General features: G+C 37.3%; 1 protein-coding gene across 1 annotated transcript in view; it reads right to left on the reverse strand.

Annotated features, from left to right (window-relative positions):
- Window positions 1-7,999: 7,999 nt before the first annotated feature.
- CHIC2 (cysteine rich hydrophobic domain 2) overlaps window positions 8,000-16,579 on the reverse strand; it is a 30,802-nt gene continuing 22,222 nt past the window's right edge. Inside the window, exon 6 of the mRNA XM_014873501.2 lies at window positions 8,000-15,121. Within this exon, the coding sequence (XP_014728987.1) occupies window positions 15,071-15,121 (51 nt within the window). The 3' untranslated portion in view covers window positions 8,000-15,070. The remainder of the gene's footprint in view (window positions 15,122-16,579) is intronic.

Here is a 16,579-nt window from a genome sequence, read left to right on the forward strand (position 1 = left end):
AAAATAAAATTTTATTTCTGAGGACAGATAGCTGGATAAGGCAGATTATGATCACTTAAAAAAACCAACAACAAACAAACAAACCAAAACAACAAAAAAACTAAATCACAAAAGTAATCATTCTGATTTCTTTGAACTAATTAAGGGTTCCTGCTGCAGGGCTTTTTTATTGCCTATTGCTTTGAGATCCCTGAAAGCACCAAGCAAAGACAATATATTCCATATTTTTGACAATTCAAACATGGAAAGACTTTGCAAATACTTCTGATTTCTTCGAACCTTACAAGCTGAAGCTGCCAAGGGAGTTGCACATGTTGCCTTGAAACACAGCTGTTAAAACAGTCTCCTTTGATCAAAATTCTTCCATGTTTATAGCTAGAGCAAAAGAAAGTATTATAGGATTTTCTTAGCACAGACTGAAAATCATAAAAAGAATGCAAAACCTGAAAAGTGCATTTGTCATGAGCGGGCATAACTTTTGAAATGTCAGTTAAAAGGAGACAACCCATGAATAGACTATGAGGATTTTCAGACTTTCTACTTCCCTAAAATCCTCTTTTGTTTTACACTGGGAGTGGTGGTGTCCCTTCCTAGAGAAGCACAGGCAGGCAGTAGATTAGTCCTTATTTAGATGGTAAGTTCCAGCTTATTTGAATTGTATTAAGCATTCTCCTTACTTTTGTGGGATTTGTCATAAATCTTGAGTAAATATACTTAGCACAATCTCAAAGACTGAAGTTTTGATTTCTCAGAGGTCTCAAATCTTTCAGCCTTAAAACTTCTCTTGTTTAAGAGAGATAAAGCAAAAGAATCTACTTGTCAAAACAAACACGGGGTAAAAAAACCCTCAGTACAACCCTAGACTTTATCTCAATGGGAAGTGGCACTCATTCGGGGCTATTTCATAGCATTCTTTGCCCAGGAAATCTATTATAGGAATTAGTACTGCCCCTTAAAATGGTAGCATCACTAAGAAGCAAATGAATCCTACTCTCTTTCCCTCTCTTTTGCCTCTCATTCTCCTCCTTCTAAACAGTATTCAAAGGTTTGTTCAAAGGTCTTCATCCTATCTTTGTTGCCATGGTCTTTCACAGAGTTGAATCAACATTTTCAAAACTAATGCCTGCTCTAAATGCATTGTTGTTGGGATGCTGAGTCAGTTCTCTGCTGACTATGGTGAAAGAAAGAGAATCTTTGAAACTCAGTTTTAACATTCAACTAACCTGAATGGGGAAAAGCAAGACATCTATATGCCACTAGACAGAAGCAAAACTTTTCAGGGGTGAGATACCTTGTCTTTCGGAAAGAAACCCAAACTGTCTCTAGGGTTTTTTTTGCGTCAGCTATGCTGATTTTACTCTTTCTTTTTATTCATACCAGACCTGAGAAAGACAATTGGGAAAAAAAAATAAAAAATAGAAGAATCCTGTTGGATAACACACACCTCCCCCCAACTAAATCCTTCTGTGGAGGTTACAGAGGATACTTGGTATGCAGTTGTGACAGGCAGAACTAGTTTTGGCATGGCTGAAATGAGTAGGGGGAAATGATGAAGAAGCACAGTTATTTCTAAGGGAACTAACAAGATATTTTGCTTGTATTCAGCTTCTCTGTTTGCCTCTCTTGTTTAACTACTTGCACATTCTTTGAAATAAGGTCCATCTCTAGCACACATATTTGTCCAGCACAAAGGGAAACAAGCTTACTTTTCTAATTCAAACTTTAAAGCTTTATCATATAAATAACATCTATTTGCTATGTAAATTAAGGCACTGCACACTCTGTACACACATTTCAAAGAAAGACAGTCTTTGTCACAGACTTGCTTACATCAACTTTAAATTGTTTTTATATGCCTGGCTTCAATTTTTTTCAGATCTTTTGAACATCTGTCCTTAGCCCATGGTCTGGCATGGCATGCTAAATTCTGTATATTTGTTCATTATTCCCAGGGGAGGAATTTACATGAAAATTCTGTTGGTCTAATTATATGCCTCAGCTAGAAAATCTATTCATCTGTCCACAGCAAATTTCACCTTTATGAAACAGATGATGACTTTGCCAGAAACTTTCTGGACATTGTAACAACTGAAGGTTTTACAGCCTACATTTGTAGTATGGGTCATAAACTGAATTGAAGTGGAAAAAAAACCCCTTAAATTATTACAATTCTTCTGAAAACAACCTTTCATCTTCAGGAAAAGAAAAAAATCACAGTATAATGGGGAAAGATGTTTGCAGCAGCATATTACGGGCAAAATGTAGCCTCCCCTGCTACTTATATCTCCTGGAATTGGGGAATTTAGGCTGTGAATGAGGATAAGCTCTGCAAAGATCTGAAAACAGCATGTTGTGGGTCTCAGTCTCTGAGATACATGTGGGACTTAATACTGGAAGTGTTTCAGGGTGACAGGATGCAGAAAGAATACATGGGTGAGAGTTCTTCCTATAAGATAAAAATCATGAGTGGGAAAGTGCATTCACAAAATGGGAACGCTAAAGATCTTCCCAATTTTTCATCCTATAGGATGAAGATGGATACACCAAAACAGAGCTGGTGGTCGTGGGGTTTGCAGTTTTCAAAGCTGTCCACATTTTGGAAGGTTTAAAGATACTTCTAAAGACATGAATACAGACTGCACATTGTGCATACACTTCTGCTCCTTTCCCTCACTTCTCTCTGTGACCACATCACTTTTTTCCCCCCGTGATTTTAATTCACATAACTCTCCCCTTTTTACTTCTAAAATTTTTCTCACCTGGTCTTTCTAATTTATTCTTTTTCTTTCTATGCTCCTTGCTCATAATTTTCTAATTTTCACTAAACTTTACTTTTCCATGTTCTCTAAATCCCACACTCCCAAAACTTCCATATTCCCCTTTTCTAGTCTGTTCTTGAGTTTACAGTTTTTAAAACACTGTTTATATACTGTTGCTGGGTTTTCCATTGCCTTTTTAAGGTTTCCTCTATATATTTGCATTCTCCAATCAGCCACACCAATCAGTCAATCCTATTCCCTAATCTACCACATACTCTTCTTCCTAATCAGTACCATAACCTGAAATCCATTTCTCAACTAATTTCCCTTTTGGCTACCAGTGCCACATATCTGTATTAATATTTTAACTTTCCGTGCCTTGGATCCATCCAGGTCCATTTATTTACTGTCCAATAAGCTCCTCTTCTAATGAGTACATTCTCTGAGCTCCTAAGTATGTATTTCATTACCCTTACCTTCTTCCTAAAGAGACTGCTCTTTTTTTCCCCCTCGACTTAACTAAAATATTCCCCCTTTTTGTACCCATTAGAGTGGCATCAGAGAGCCCAATGACAAAAATGAAAGAGCACTCTCTGCTTGCCAGCCTGGGCTTCCCCTGCCATGTTACCTCCTCATAACTTGTGGAATTTCTATGGAAATTGTATTTTCCCTAGCGATCCATCAGCAGAGCCATGGGCTGAGGGGGCAGTGCCTCTTGCACCGCCTGCCCAATGCGCTTCAGCTGCGGGCTTTCACTCCGGATGGGTTGCACCAGAAGAGGAAGAGTTATCCTCATCCCCATCCAAACAGCACAGCTGGATCTCCCCTCTTCTCTTCCTCAGGCAGATTCACTGACTGCCGCGGCACAACCTGTAGCAAAAAGCGAGGCAGGATTTGGCCCCAAATCAAAGACCTCACCAACGTGTCATACGAGTTAGCATGAGTGTCTGTCTGTGCTGGGGAAGGGCTAAGAGCTAGAATAGCAAGGGTATTTCAGGTCAGGCCTGAGGCGAATTAGCAGACAAGTTGTGAAGCTTACACAACATGTGGCCACATTATGTGTGGCTCCAGTCAGCGCTAATAGCCTGTCATTGAGCTCCACGTTTAAACAATTTGAGCAAACAGCAAACACAGAGGATGGGAGGAGGGAAAAAGACCTTCGAGGAATAAGAACGATCAGGCTATTTAGTATACTTGACAAGCAAATATTGCAGCGGTGAGGACAACGGAGTACCTACTAGGTAGAGACGAGACCCAGTTCCTACCATGCAAAACTAACGTAACACAAAAGCAAAAATATACAATTTGTCCAATTTTAAAATTCACTTGGCCAGCAGTTTTTCAAGCTACATTGGAAACCAGTTCTTGGTTTAGGCTGTATGTGATCACGTGCATTATAAGAGAGAGAAAAAAAAAAACATCTATGGTTTTGGTTTAGCAGCAAGGAAACTAAAAAGCGGGGAACAGAAGGAAAAAGAAAAAAAGAGTTTTAGTAACAACAAAGAGTAAAGTTCAACCACATCCATATAAATAACATCGATATTAGTGTTGAGAAGTAAATATAAAACATATTATAACAGAATTTAGAAACCATACTGCACTGTTTAATATGAAAATAATAGCCTTTCTAGTCATTACTGTTAGAGTACTTATTTAATCCAGCGCAGAATTGGCTAAGAAACCATCCACTCTACCATGGGAATGCTTAGCTCAGTATCTGGTAGGTTGCCAGCCATTTAAAATGTTTTTGTGTTGGTTTAATGATTGTTCCCATGAGCACTGACGGTAAGGGTTGACATTAATTAAAATACTAAGTCATCAGAGCTTGCATTGTGGGGAGAGAAAGAATGGGCTGGATCCAATTGTCTTCAAGGTTTCTTCAGCCTAGCACGTTTTTCTCTTAGCTGGCATCATACATGCCAAGTATCCTTTTAGCTGAGGTGTAACAATGTAAACAGCCTGTCTCCATAAATACAATCTTTTCAAGTTTTTCACATACTTCCATTTAACTGATTAGAGGATAGTCATTAAAATCAGCTAATCATGTAATGTGGCTGTGTCCTGAATGCTAAACAAAATGCCTAAATGAAAGAGGATTTTAAAACAGTGTCTACTTCTCAATTTATTTCGACTGTATACTCAATGGCACACAATACAGTATGAATTCTGGGCTTTATCTTCATTAACCTCAAAACTCATTATCTCATATAAAAACAGGCCCTTTCCACAGAGTGTGTTGCAAAAGCTATGAAAAAAACAAACTAGAGATGTATTTTGGCACACACTCTGGAAACATAATGAAGTATTTCACTTAGAACTGTGAAATTAAACCAGAATGGCATAAAATCCTGAGTAAGACTCACTGCTAAAATTATTTTTGCATCATTCAAATAGAATAGTTATCCTTATTAATTTCTCTTTTTATTAAACAATTACTCAAGTTCCAGATCTCCAAAGGCACAGGAAGAAGTCACTTAACACCTAGAGTCCTCAAAAGGTCCCCTCAAAAATAAGTAGAGGCTGAGTTCTACTCCCATCCAGCAAGCCTCTGTTTTTATCCTCCTGGCAGAGACTTAATACTGCAGAGAGCAAAAATGTGAAACAAGGTTTATTCTACATATAACATGATCAATACCCTAAGAAAAAAGACTTCTGGCTTGACCAATACAAAGAAGCAAGCTGAGCCTATATAAATGCAATGGGACATTTTCACAGTAAGCAAATGTATCATAACGGATACTGCTGGTCATGGCACAAAAGATAGAAAGGGTTGCTCTATGTATTTTTGCTCCTTTTTTTTTTTTTCTTTTTTCTTTTTTTTTTTTCACTTTTGCTCCTCTGGATCAGAAGTTATATGAATCTGCAACTTTGGGTCACCTCTGTCCTGGCGAAGACCAAAATCTAAATGAGGTTCCTGAAACCAGTTACCATCCCAGCACACAGCTCACACTGCTCCCCATCACAGCAGGGGGCTGTGTGAGAGAAATCCTCATCTCTGAACACATGCAACCACCACTGTGCTTTGCGCCTACAAGCACTGCTCCTTCACCTTCCTTGTAGGCAGACACAGACCTGCCCTGCTGTCCTGCCGTCACACGGGGCAGGGCTTTTAGACCAGCACAGGCAGATTTCTCTGATGGCAAACCCTGGAATATGGGAACGCTCTTTGGCTTTTTGCGGTAAATGTTCTCGAATAATCTTCTCATATAAATAGGCTACCGGGACTTTGAGTCATTCAGGAGCTTAGGTATCTAATGTACAAGAGCCAGAGCAGGCACTGGAGGTCCTTGTCCTTGTCTGCAAGCGCAGGAGGCCTGACGTCCTCCTGAGGGTTGTCTTCAGTGGAGCCATCTATGGACAGAAGGTTAAAAGGCTTCGGATGGTTTAAAATTAATCTTTTTATTTTAATCTCTTGGGCTTAGTTTGGGGGTTTTAAAACTTGTTTTTTTAGTGGAGTTGCTTTTTCAGGGTGGTGGTGTTTTTCTGTTTGTTTCCTTTTAAAGGACAGGCAGACTCGCAGGGATAAGGCAGTGCCCAGAGCCCCAGCAGCCCCTCGCCACGGGCACCACAGAGCCAGAGTGCCCGAGTGCAGACTCTCAGCTCAGCCTGGCCGTGTCAGTGCATCGATAAAGCGGGTCCCGCTGCTCCTCCGTGCCGCATCCGAGAGCCGCGGGGAGCCGGGGATACCGCACAAGGGGTCCGGCCAGGGGGGCACGGCGAAGACGGGCGGTGAGACATCGCTGGAGGCCGAGGCCGCGCTGCTGCAGCTCCCCAGAGCTCGCTGTCCCGCCGGTGCCCCGCGCCTCGGGGAGCCGGGAGGGGCCCGCCGTGCCCGCGGCGGCGGGCGGTCGGAAGCGCAGCGGCAGCGGCGGGTAATCCGCGGGGCCGGGGCGCGGCGAGTGGGTGGTCCGGGCGGCCGGAGGCGCGGGCTGTCCCCCTGCCCCGGCGCCGGGCGCGGCCCGCTCCCGCTCCCGCAGCTGGGCCGGAGGCGGCCCGCAGACCGCTCTCGGCACATTTCTTCATTTCTCACTTGAGTGCCCTTCTTTAGTTCCTTTTCAACTGCCCACTTTATATCGGCTTCATTACACCACCGCTCCATTTGTGATGTAAATCGGGAAACTCAGGGAAGTTTTTCTTTTGGCCTTGTCTACGGAAGAATACCGAGAGGTATTCAAAACGTATTAACACAAATCAATGGCACCAATAAAAGCAAAATCTCCTTAGCAACATAATCTTGATTGCAAAAGGAGAACTGAGAGCATTTAGCAGAACAGTGGCCCACATGGAATACGCATTTGTCTAGAAGAATGCAGCACAAAGCCTAAAAGAGAGATGCTGAAAAAATCCAAAATTAACTCACACTGAACAGTTACTCTTTTTTTCAAAAGTACACAATTGGCTACATTAAATCTATCGTGCGCTTTTCTGCTCAGCAACATTGTATCTACCGCTTTGCAAGCCCACATTACAACACCCGGAATGCTTCACAGCGCCGGGCAGGAGCACCCCTCCCCACCCGCACTTTGGGACATGACCATGTCTAACACACCCTCTTCATATATGTTAGGGACATTATACACACACACACATTATTAAGAGGTTGTCAAGACTTCCACACTAGAGTAACCAAAGAGCTTAAAATGTTTCATGCAAGGAAAAGCTGCCGGCTGATGAGAACCAACGCCATCCTCAGCATGGCAGAGAACACAGGCTTAGTTTTTGTTCATAAGGTTCAAGTTAAGCAGCATTTCATATTGGATGGCCTGAAAAACATGTGAATTGCATGTACGGGAACGCTTCCCTTCTGAATAGGTGGCGTCTGCCTTAACTAGATGGAAACCCTATCTTGTTTTGAGAGAACGCATGAATAAAACATAAAAGCATAGACACAGCTTCAAAATCACCATTCAACCATAATGATAGTACATTTAATAAATCCTACTGTCATTAGAGATAGAAAAGCTTAAAAAACTCCAAATGTGGACTTAATGAAAAACCAGTTTGAAACACTTAAGGCAGGCAATGCCTGTAATTTGGTAACTCCAGTCCTAGAGTCACCTAAATTACCCAAAATAATTTTCTCCCCCTCTCAGCCATCCCCCCCATTTAGACTAAAAGTATCAACTGGAAGTAAGATGAGATCATTGCATAATACAGCAGTTTCTCAAGTTTTTCCTTTTCTTCCTCTCCTTACCACCCCCTCCCTGCAACACAGATGGAAAACAGTAAGGCTTAGAAGATAGGTTAACAGTTATTTTATTCGTTTATAATACATACAACTTAAGAAATGCTTTTAAAAAAGTTATATTGGAGTCCATTCCAATTCTGGGTCAGGTCAGGAAAAACCAATGTCGATGTATTAAATAATATTCTATAATTCAACAATAGATTAGCCTCAGTAATTTAGCACACATGGTTAAATATTCTTAAATATGCATATATACAATTGTGCAGCCTTTAAAAAGTCCTTTGATTCCCATCTTCTCCTCCCAAAGCTGTGCACCCTGTAAACACAGTACTGGCTTCTAAGCTTTGAGTCTCTTACCCGGACTTAGGATACTTGAAGAGGAATGTTACAATAGTGGAAATCACAGCAACCCTATCTTTCTAAACTCTTTGTGAGAGGAGAGATGCCCAACAGGCAAAGTTAACATCAAGTCTCTCTAAAAGTAGCAGCTTCTTTAATTTCCAGTTTTAGGATAAATTATTGCTTACATATTTTCTGCTTGAAATGGATCTTTAACATACTACAAATACTGGGTTTTAAGTTTTCCCTCTTGATGGCAACATCTTTTCAGTGACTTATTTACCATTACTGCATCACACATTTAACAGGTCTTTCCTAAGCACACACAGTTCGATGCAATTCTCTGCAAATTCTTTTAAAACAACATGAGTTACACAGGTCTAATTTAGCACACAACATTTAGGCACTGTTTTGTAGTTTACTATTCTCTTTCAAATTTATGTTTGGAATGACTTCATGTTCTGTTTGCCATACTCCATCCTTTACGAAAACAAGAATCTGGGTTACACTTTTCAAATCAGGAACTACTTCACATTCCCTGTTATCTCACTGAACCAAACTGTTCACTGACAATACTAACCAGTAGGTACACTGCATATCCCAACAACTTAGAAAGCCTATTGCTAGCATAAAAGGATCAGAGACAAACATTTTGAGTAGATGAGTTAGATATTTATATGAGCACAATGAAAGCAGTTTAAACATACAGCTACTAAAAATATCATTTACATTGCATCAGGATATGACTTTTTGAAACATTTCTAAACACGACTTAAAAAATGTATTCATAAACCTAAAATACTGTAACAAAAAAGTCTTCAGCGGACTACTAAGTCTAGTTTTCAACACGAGGCAAATTAATTTTCAATTATTAAGCAATAAATGAGGAGCAAACAACAACAAAAAAGTATGTTTCAATAAACATTATAAAAATCTATTTGTTCTCTAAAAGCGAGCATTTGTCAACAGTTCCCTTCTCTGTAAAAAATTATAATTAACTACAAAAGTCTTACTTACCTGAACTTAAATTGCACTAACTAGATCCTATTTGTGGGCCTTAGATATACTGTCACATGACAGGAGCTGTCTGGACAGGTCAAGAATTTTCTTTGGAAACAATTAGCCATGCATTACAAACTCCAGCTTAGGAAAAGACTGTTCTGCACTCAGTGCAAGTCTCATCAGCAATTCCATTTTGGTTTGGCTATTTTAAACGAAGAGATGCTGAGTTTAGAAGGAAGCTTACCTTCTGCATTATTATTCTACATGATAGCAGAATTGTCTATCAATTAGAGCATAACCAAAATAAATTAGTAACACACCAAAATAAAAAAAGTGAACGGAAGTTAACACACAATTACATAATGACTGAAATGGACTGCTAGCTTTTGCTTGACTTGCATCATTCAATACTATTTCATTCAGTTCAAAACTATTTTTCGTCATACTCACAGAACTCTAAACCAAATCCCCAAATCCAATCTTTTGAGTGTTGCTTCTAATTCCTATGTTTCATCTTTTGCCTCACTAAATTGTTCTTACTGGTCTGTTGTATTTTGAGGAACCAAGCAGTTATGAATCCGTTTTCAAGAAAATAAACCTTAATGAAATATTAATGAGCTAAACAAACCAGAAGACTTTTTTTAAAAGGACAACTTCCATGAAACCAGTAAAATGTAGTTTTATAAAAGAGATATACTACCCAGTGTTATGTGGTAGGGATACATACATGCATCAGCACAAGTGTCAACATATGAAGTTCCATGCAAGGAAATCAGGGGGTTTTAAGTTTTCAAACATGGTTTCTAATTCAGCCTACACTGACTGAAATATCAATGTGCAGAAAGATGAAAGTTAAAAAATTAATGAACTGCAAAATACTGTTACCAACAAAACAGTACAAATGGCTATCTAATGAAGAATAAATGCATGTTTTCAGTACTGAATTTTTTTCACTTCTGGAGTACTTCTCCCTTTGAAATTATTTTACTTCCTAAAGAAGAATTATATTGTTTTCTTAGTACACCAGTATCCCCTGATTCACCCAGCCTACAGAAAGAATTTTACAAAGAATAAATAAAGAAATTAAGAAGGTAGCACCATTAGAAATAATCACTCCATCCAAATCAGGAAAAAAACCCCTTCATTTATCCTTATCCAACATACTTTGACATTCAGCAGCCTAGTAATACAGAGTGAAAGCTCTCATAACTTTATATTGGTAACATTCATAATGGTCATGCATATTACAATCAAGTTTCTAGGGTGGCATTTGCAAAGTAAGCCTTCATGCAGATAGGCATTCAGCTCATAAATTCCATGTTCATATTTCCTATTAGTCCCTGAGAAGTTAATACTTCTACCTACAATATGGCTATTAAAGGCATTATAATGATCACACAACTTAACTGTTTGTCATGGAAATGCAACATGGCTATAGGGAGAAGCACAGAAATTACAGCAAATTAGCAGTGATGAATTCAGATTTCTGAAATGCTTTCTTTTCATAAGCAAAGTTGCTGAAGAGCAACATACATGATTTGTCAGAGATACAAAAATAGCAGGCGGCACTTACCCTTAATAAGTCACTACTATGAATCCAAGCCATTTCAGGCTCTGAGACCTCTCTAATTGAGTGTTTCCTTTAGACAAAATCATATGGATTTTAACCTAATGTAGGGTCATCATGATCCTTCTTTTAATTACTCAACAGCAGTGCTGGGAGAACTTAAAAGAACCACAGATTTTCTTTGCTTAACAAGTCTTTCACTTCTTCAATTAAAGTGATCCCTTTAAACTGTTCAGAATTCAAATGGGGTTTTTGGTGGACAATTTGCATTATTGCCAGCTGCTCAAAACCCATAAACTAGGGCTCCAAAACAAGGGGACCAATTTAAAATTAAGACTTTGGGGTGGGGAGTGGAGGGAAGGGAATAAAGACAAGTTCTTTTCCTTGGCTCCTGGCTTCTAAGCAGTTACAGATCGTTTTTAAAGCTCTTCCTACAACCTTTGGGGATAAATAATGACTTCTGGAAAAAAAAAAAATAAAACTGACTTTTAAGTAAGCCTGTATCTGAGACACAGCATATTAAACATCATGGTCTTGAGAATTACAAAAACATATCATTTAACAAATTCATTTAGAGATTATAATTTACATCTAAGTACGGTAAAAAGTTCTTACAAAGTATTCTATTTGGGTTTAAGTATTGTGGGAAATTTTGGATTTGCATAGCTTATTAAAATTACTCTTACTGACCTATTACAAAAAAATTACTGACTCCCTGTAACCTATCTCCATAAATACTTTAATTTCTGGTGAAGTTTGTCAATCCCAGTATCAACTTCAAGCCACAGCTATTTAAACAACAGATGAGCTCTTCAGAATTCTTCATGTAGGGTCAGAAAGTCCTTCTCCCTCAAAACCTACTTCCACCTATGACTAAAAAATTTAAAAGAATTTGTTTCTACTATATTACAGTAAGAAAAATCTTTATTCACGAGTTAAAGGTGACCATATCTAAAAATAATAGTTAGCTCTCACAGGGATTCATTGATGCCTTCACCGTTAGTATAGCAGGCTAAAGATGAAACAGGCATAATTAGCATCATTTGCTAAATGATTAATATCATTAACTGTTCAAGGAAATTTGAAATAGATAAGATTATTTGTAGGAATTGCTGGGTAGCAAGAAGCTAAACAAGTTAGTATAATGTAATAGTTATTTTAGCAAAGAGTAGACTGTGTCCTGGGAGTCCTACTATAGCTTCTGGTCTGTTCAAACTATGATTTCATTCTTTGCCAAGTGACAAAAAAGGTAATATAATGTCTTCTTACTAGCAATCAAAATAAATAGACTTAGTATTTCAGAACCAACATCAAAAGAAAATCCTGACAACTGCCGCTGGCATTGAACAGTTGATTAAAGCTCCTGCCATCTTCAATTTCCATCACTGTAAAATTAATGAATTGAAAAGGATTGTATGAAAATATTTTGTAATATTCTTACCAGGTGAGTATACTACTACTTCAGGAAAGTAAGAGATAAAACTCATCTCTCTATATAGACAGTTTCTCAAGTTTCTTGATTATATTTTAAGTCATTCTTTTAATAAAATATCCAAAATACACTTTGAGGGAACAAGTCTGGCCTCCTTAGAAAGGGATTTAACTTTTTAATTGCTCAGAGCTCTACACTGGATCACTATACTATTCTTAAAGAGAAAGTCACAGCTAAAATACAGAAATGCTTGCTAACCAAGCCTACGACTGCTGATGCACCTAGAAGTAGACAAATTCTTAAGCATCCCTACCGTTAATGTGGAAGCTTTACTAATGAGATACTCTGTAAACCTGTAAGCCACATTCTATTCACTGCTCTGGTCTCAGCACACGACACCTAAAGCACCTCTAATGTTGCTGGGTTTGAGTGCTGCTGGTAAGGTAGCTGTGGACATGGGCAGAACATACTATGGGAAGTCTGAGTAGTAAACTAAGGCAAATAGCTGCTATGAACATATCACAAGCCATATCCTCCACTAGAGTGAAGGCACAGGTTTCCACATCAGTGGAAAACCATATCCATGACACAAATTCTCTCTATAGTCAAGTGAAAATTTTTATAAAATCTAGGCCTCATATGATCCAATATTCATTTCACTGAAAACTGACACTTAAATCAATACATATTTCTGGTCGTAAGTATTTATCACCAGTTATCACTTCTGTTCAATTCAAACCTCTCCTCTGCACCTCCAATCTCCCCAGTTTCTGCTGCCATCGTTTCTGTCCTCCTGCAGGCTGAAACTAGTCCAAGATTATAATTAATACTTCTGGGTGAGAGGTGTGCAGCAGACCCATACTTGTACTGAAGAAGAGATTGAAATTGATTTTTAGAAAATTATAAACAGTTATTTTGTAGAGAAACCATAGGTGGCACACAGAAGACCGAGGCCAGCACAAAACCGGAATTTGTTAATTAAAAATCATATTCTGTCAAGTCAAAGAAACACCCTTGCAGGCTTGTATGAAAAGCATAGCCGAGCTATTTTCAAAGTGAACAGTAGGAATCCACAGATGAAAGCTGAGTAAAGGATGAATTTTGGGAACAGATACAGAAGGCTTAGATTAAAGAAAACTTAGAACTTTCTAGACCACTCCCACTATGAATAGCTTAGGAATATAATACTCACTAGGGAATATTTTAGAGAGAATAAATATTTTGAAGACATAGAAAAATAGTTCACAGCATCAAGGTACTTGTTATATATTACCTTGAAATAAAACTTGTATTTAAAAGATTAAAAAGAGAAGACTATTCTTGTAGTGGTATCAACTTTTCATTCATACAAATATTAAGCAGAGTATATCTTTTTTCATATATTCACATTATTGCTTGCTAACACAACTGTACAAGGAACATGTTCTTAACTTACATCAATTTTGTGTAATTTCAGATACTTAAAGTAAATTTTACAATATGACAGTTGCAATTAAAAAACAACCCCCAAAGCCATGTGTGAAGATATGTACAACTAAAGTATTATCAGAAGAAATGAAATACAACTGGCCTGACCCAAGCATACATCATATATCCAGTTAAAAAAAGTCTTATAATTGTGCAGAAAATAACCTTTGTAAACCAAAATGAGCAAAAGAAAGGGTGCAATAAAAAACTGCCTAACACATTTAAACTTACACTGTTGCCCAGTACACCCTGCTTTGACGACTTTTAATATGTGGCATTTGCATCTGGAACAACACTGTTCAAGAACTCTTCAATAACTTTTTTTCTGCTTGTGGCTTTAAAATAAACAAAAAAAAAACCCATGAAAGATCTTCTTGGGCAATTAAGTTTTAGTAAAACAAGTCCTTCTGCACCCCTGTGTACAGGATCTGGTAAACCGTATGAATAAAGCTGGCACATGCCAATTGACTGAATTAAAACAGCTACATTATAAAATGCAATAATAATATACTTTTGTGATCTTGAGTTCTACTAACCAGATGCATGCAATGCTCTCAGTGATTCTTCTAGTATGAGTAAAATAATTCCACTTGGCTGCTTTTTTTAAAATTTTTTAAAGCCAAACTTTTTCAGAACCAGTTGACAGGACTTCTTCATGAAAAGCATAGAGATCTCTATTAACATCATCTGGGTTCCAAAAATCACAGTTTCAAAAAAAAATTTGTCTCCTTCTTTTGCTGGAAGAGATAGGCAATATCCCAAAAAGAAAAGAAAGTATTTACAATTGACTAGTCACTGACAGAAGTTTCCAAACATCTTAGAAGGAACTTCAGCATGTAAATGAATGACTAAAGAGATTTACACAATGTACAGTCAATCAGTTGTATCATATTGGGATAAAAAAATACCTGTTCACTTGTATATAATTTTCAGCTGTGTATTTATAGTAATATATATATGTACACACGCGCGCACACACATATAAAAGACTCTTTTGAAAATCAAGATACAATAAACAGAAGTAGCAAAAGTAAAAATAACTTAAGTAGTAAATAACATTTGTGTGAAATTACTTTGCAGAGTTTGACCAAATGCACTTAGAACATACTCTTATTAAAAAAAAAAAAACAACCACAAAAAACAACTAACCAACCAAAAATAAACCAAAACAAACACAAAAAACTAAAAGAAACAAAAAACAAATGAAACCACAAGATTCTGTAGAACCAATATTATGTCACTACCAGGAGAGCACCAAGCAAGGCACCATTGGAAAGACAACATACTTGAATAAGTCTCTATAAATAAATCGAATGCTAATCTGGTCGAAAAATCGGTGTCTTTGGTAAAAATTCTATAAGGATGACCTGTATAAAAAAAAAACAAATACGTATTAAAGATGGTAGCAATCCTATTATCTATCACAATGATAATTCACATGGTTTTGGCTTTGTTGTTTTTTGTTATTTTTAGTGCATCAAGTGATGAAAATCAGACATCATGGCATTTGTCTCAGGTAGGAGACCATTAGAAAAATCAAGAATGGTAACTGGTTTGGAGTTGAAAAGTTTGCCTACTGATATGAAACACATAAACAAACTGAAATAAGCTAATTATGTTAAAGAATTATTATGCAGTAATTTATTTATTGGGAAAAAATTATGAAATAGATAAACGCATTCATTAAAAAAATAAACAAAAAAACCTCCTGAATGCATAATGCATGAAAAGTTAATTTTCAATTGCAATTTCACTTACTTCAGAACAGTTGCCACTTAATACAGGATTCTAAATCATGTTTATAGTTCAATACCTGTATAAAAAAGTATCAACTTTTGCAAAGCTCCAATATCTACAAATGATCAAGTAGTTAACAAGAACTTAAGTAATGGTTTTGTGTGATTATTCTTATGGTCTCAATTCAAATTTAAATTATGTTTTTCTGAGCTAAGTACACTATGGAGTCCACTCCAGAACACAATCCAAGTATTTATCCTCTTTAAATAGGAAGCTTAAAGAAAATGTTGACTTGTGCATGTTCTTTCTTTGGAGACAGTCATAGCACAGCAGCATGATCTGATTTATAAACAAATAAATGCATCTGGTAACATAAATAAGGATTTTATTTACTTGTAGGGGAAACTCACCTTTTTAAGAAGTTAAAAATTATTTCTCAATGTTTTTGATTGTAAAGGAGAATACAACTTAGCTGCTTAGAGAGTAAGGACTTCTATCTCTGCAAGCATACTGAGCCTCAGAAAATAAAAGTCTCCAATTTTACTTTTTAAGGCAAGTACTTTGGGATTAACAAACACTGATATCCCGCATACATGTTTATTTCTTGCAATTATCAGAAGTAACTTATTTTCAGAAGTGATGCAAACTGCTCAAAATCCACTGATCACTGACCTGAGTCAATCACTGGACCCTGTAGAGATACCAAGGCTTCTGATATTCAGGCAAATTTTCAAAAAGGGAGCAAGAACTAAAGGTGGAGCACCGTGTTTACGCCAAAGGTATTAGATTGTCTTTCTTAACTTATTTATTTAACATCTACTACAGTGGATTTCAAACATCAATTCGGTGAAGCAACAGGTTTTGGGCACAAGAGTCTTATTTAAAATATCTGTTTTGTGAAAAGCTGAGGAGAGGCGTTTATTATTTAAAATTAAATCACAATCATATTAGGGGCAGGTTTTAAAGACACTAGCAAATCAATTCACTGAAAGAGAGAAAATGTCACAGTGAGGTTCTGTAAAAATTTTCTCATTAAGCATACCCAAGGATAATATCAGACATTTCACTAATTGAAAATAAAATCTTTG

This window comes from Sturnus vulgaris, chromosome 4 (genome assembly GCF_052056855.1).
Source record: "Sturnus vulgaris isolate bStuVul1 chromosome 4, bStuVul1.hap1, whole genome shotgun sequence".
In the NCBI taxonomy this organism is placed as follows: domain Eukaryota; kingdom Metazoa; phylum Chordata; class Aves; order Passeriformes; family Sturnidae; genus Sturnus; species Sturnus vulgaris.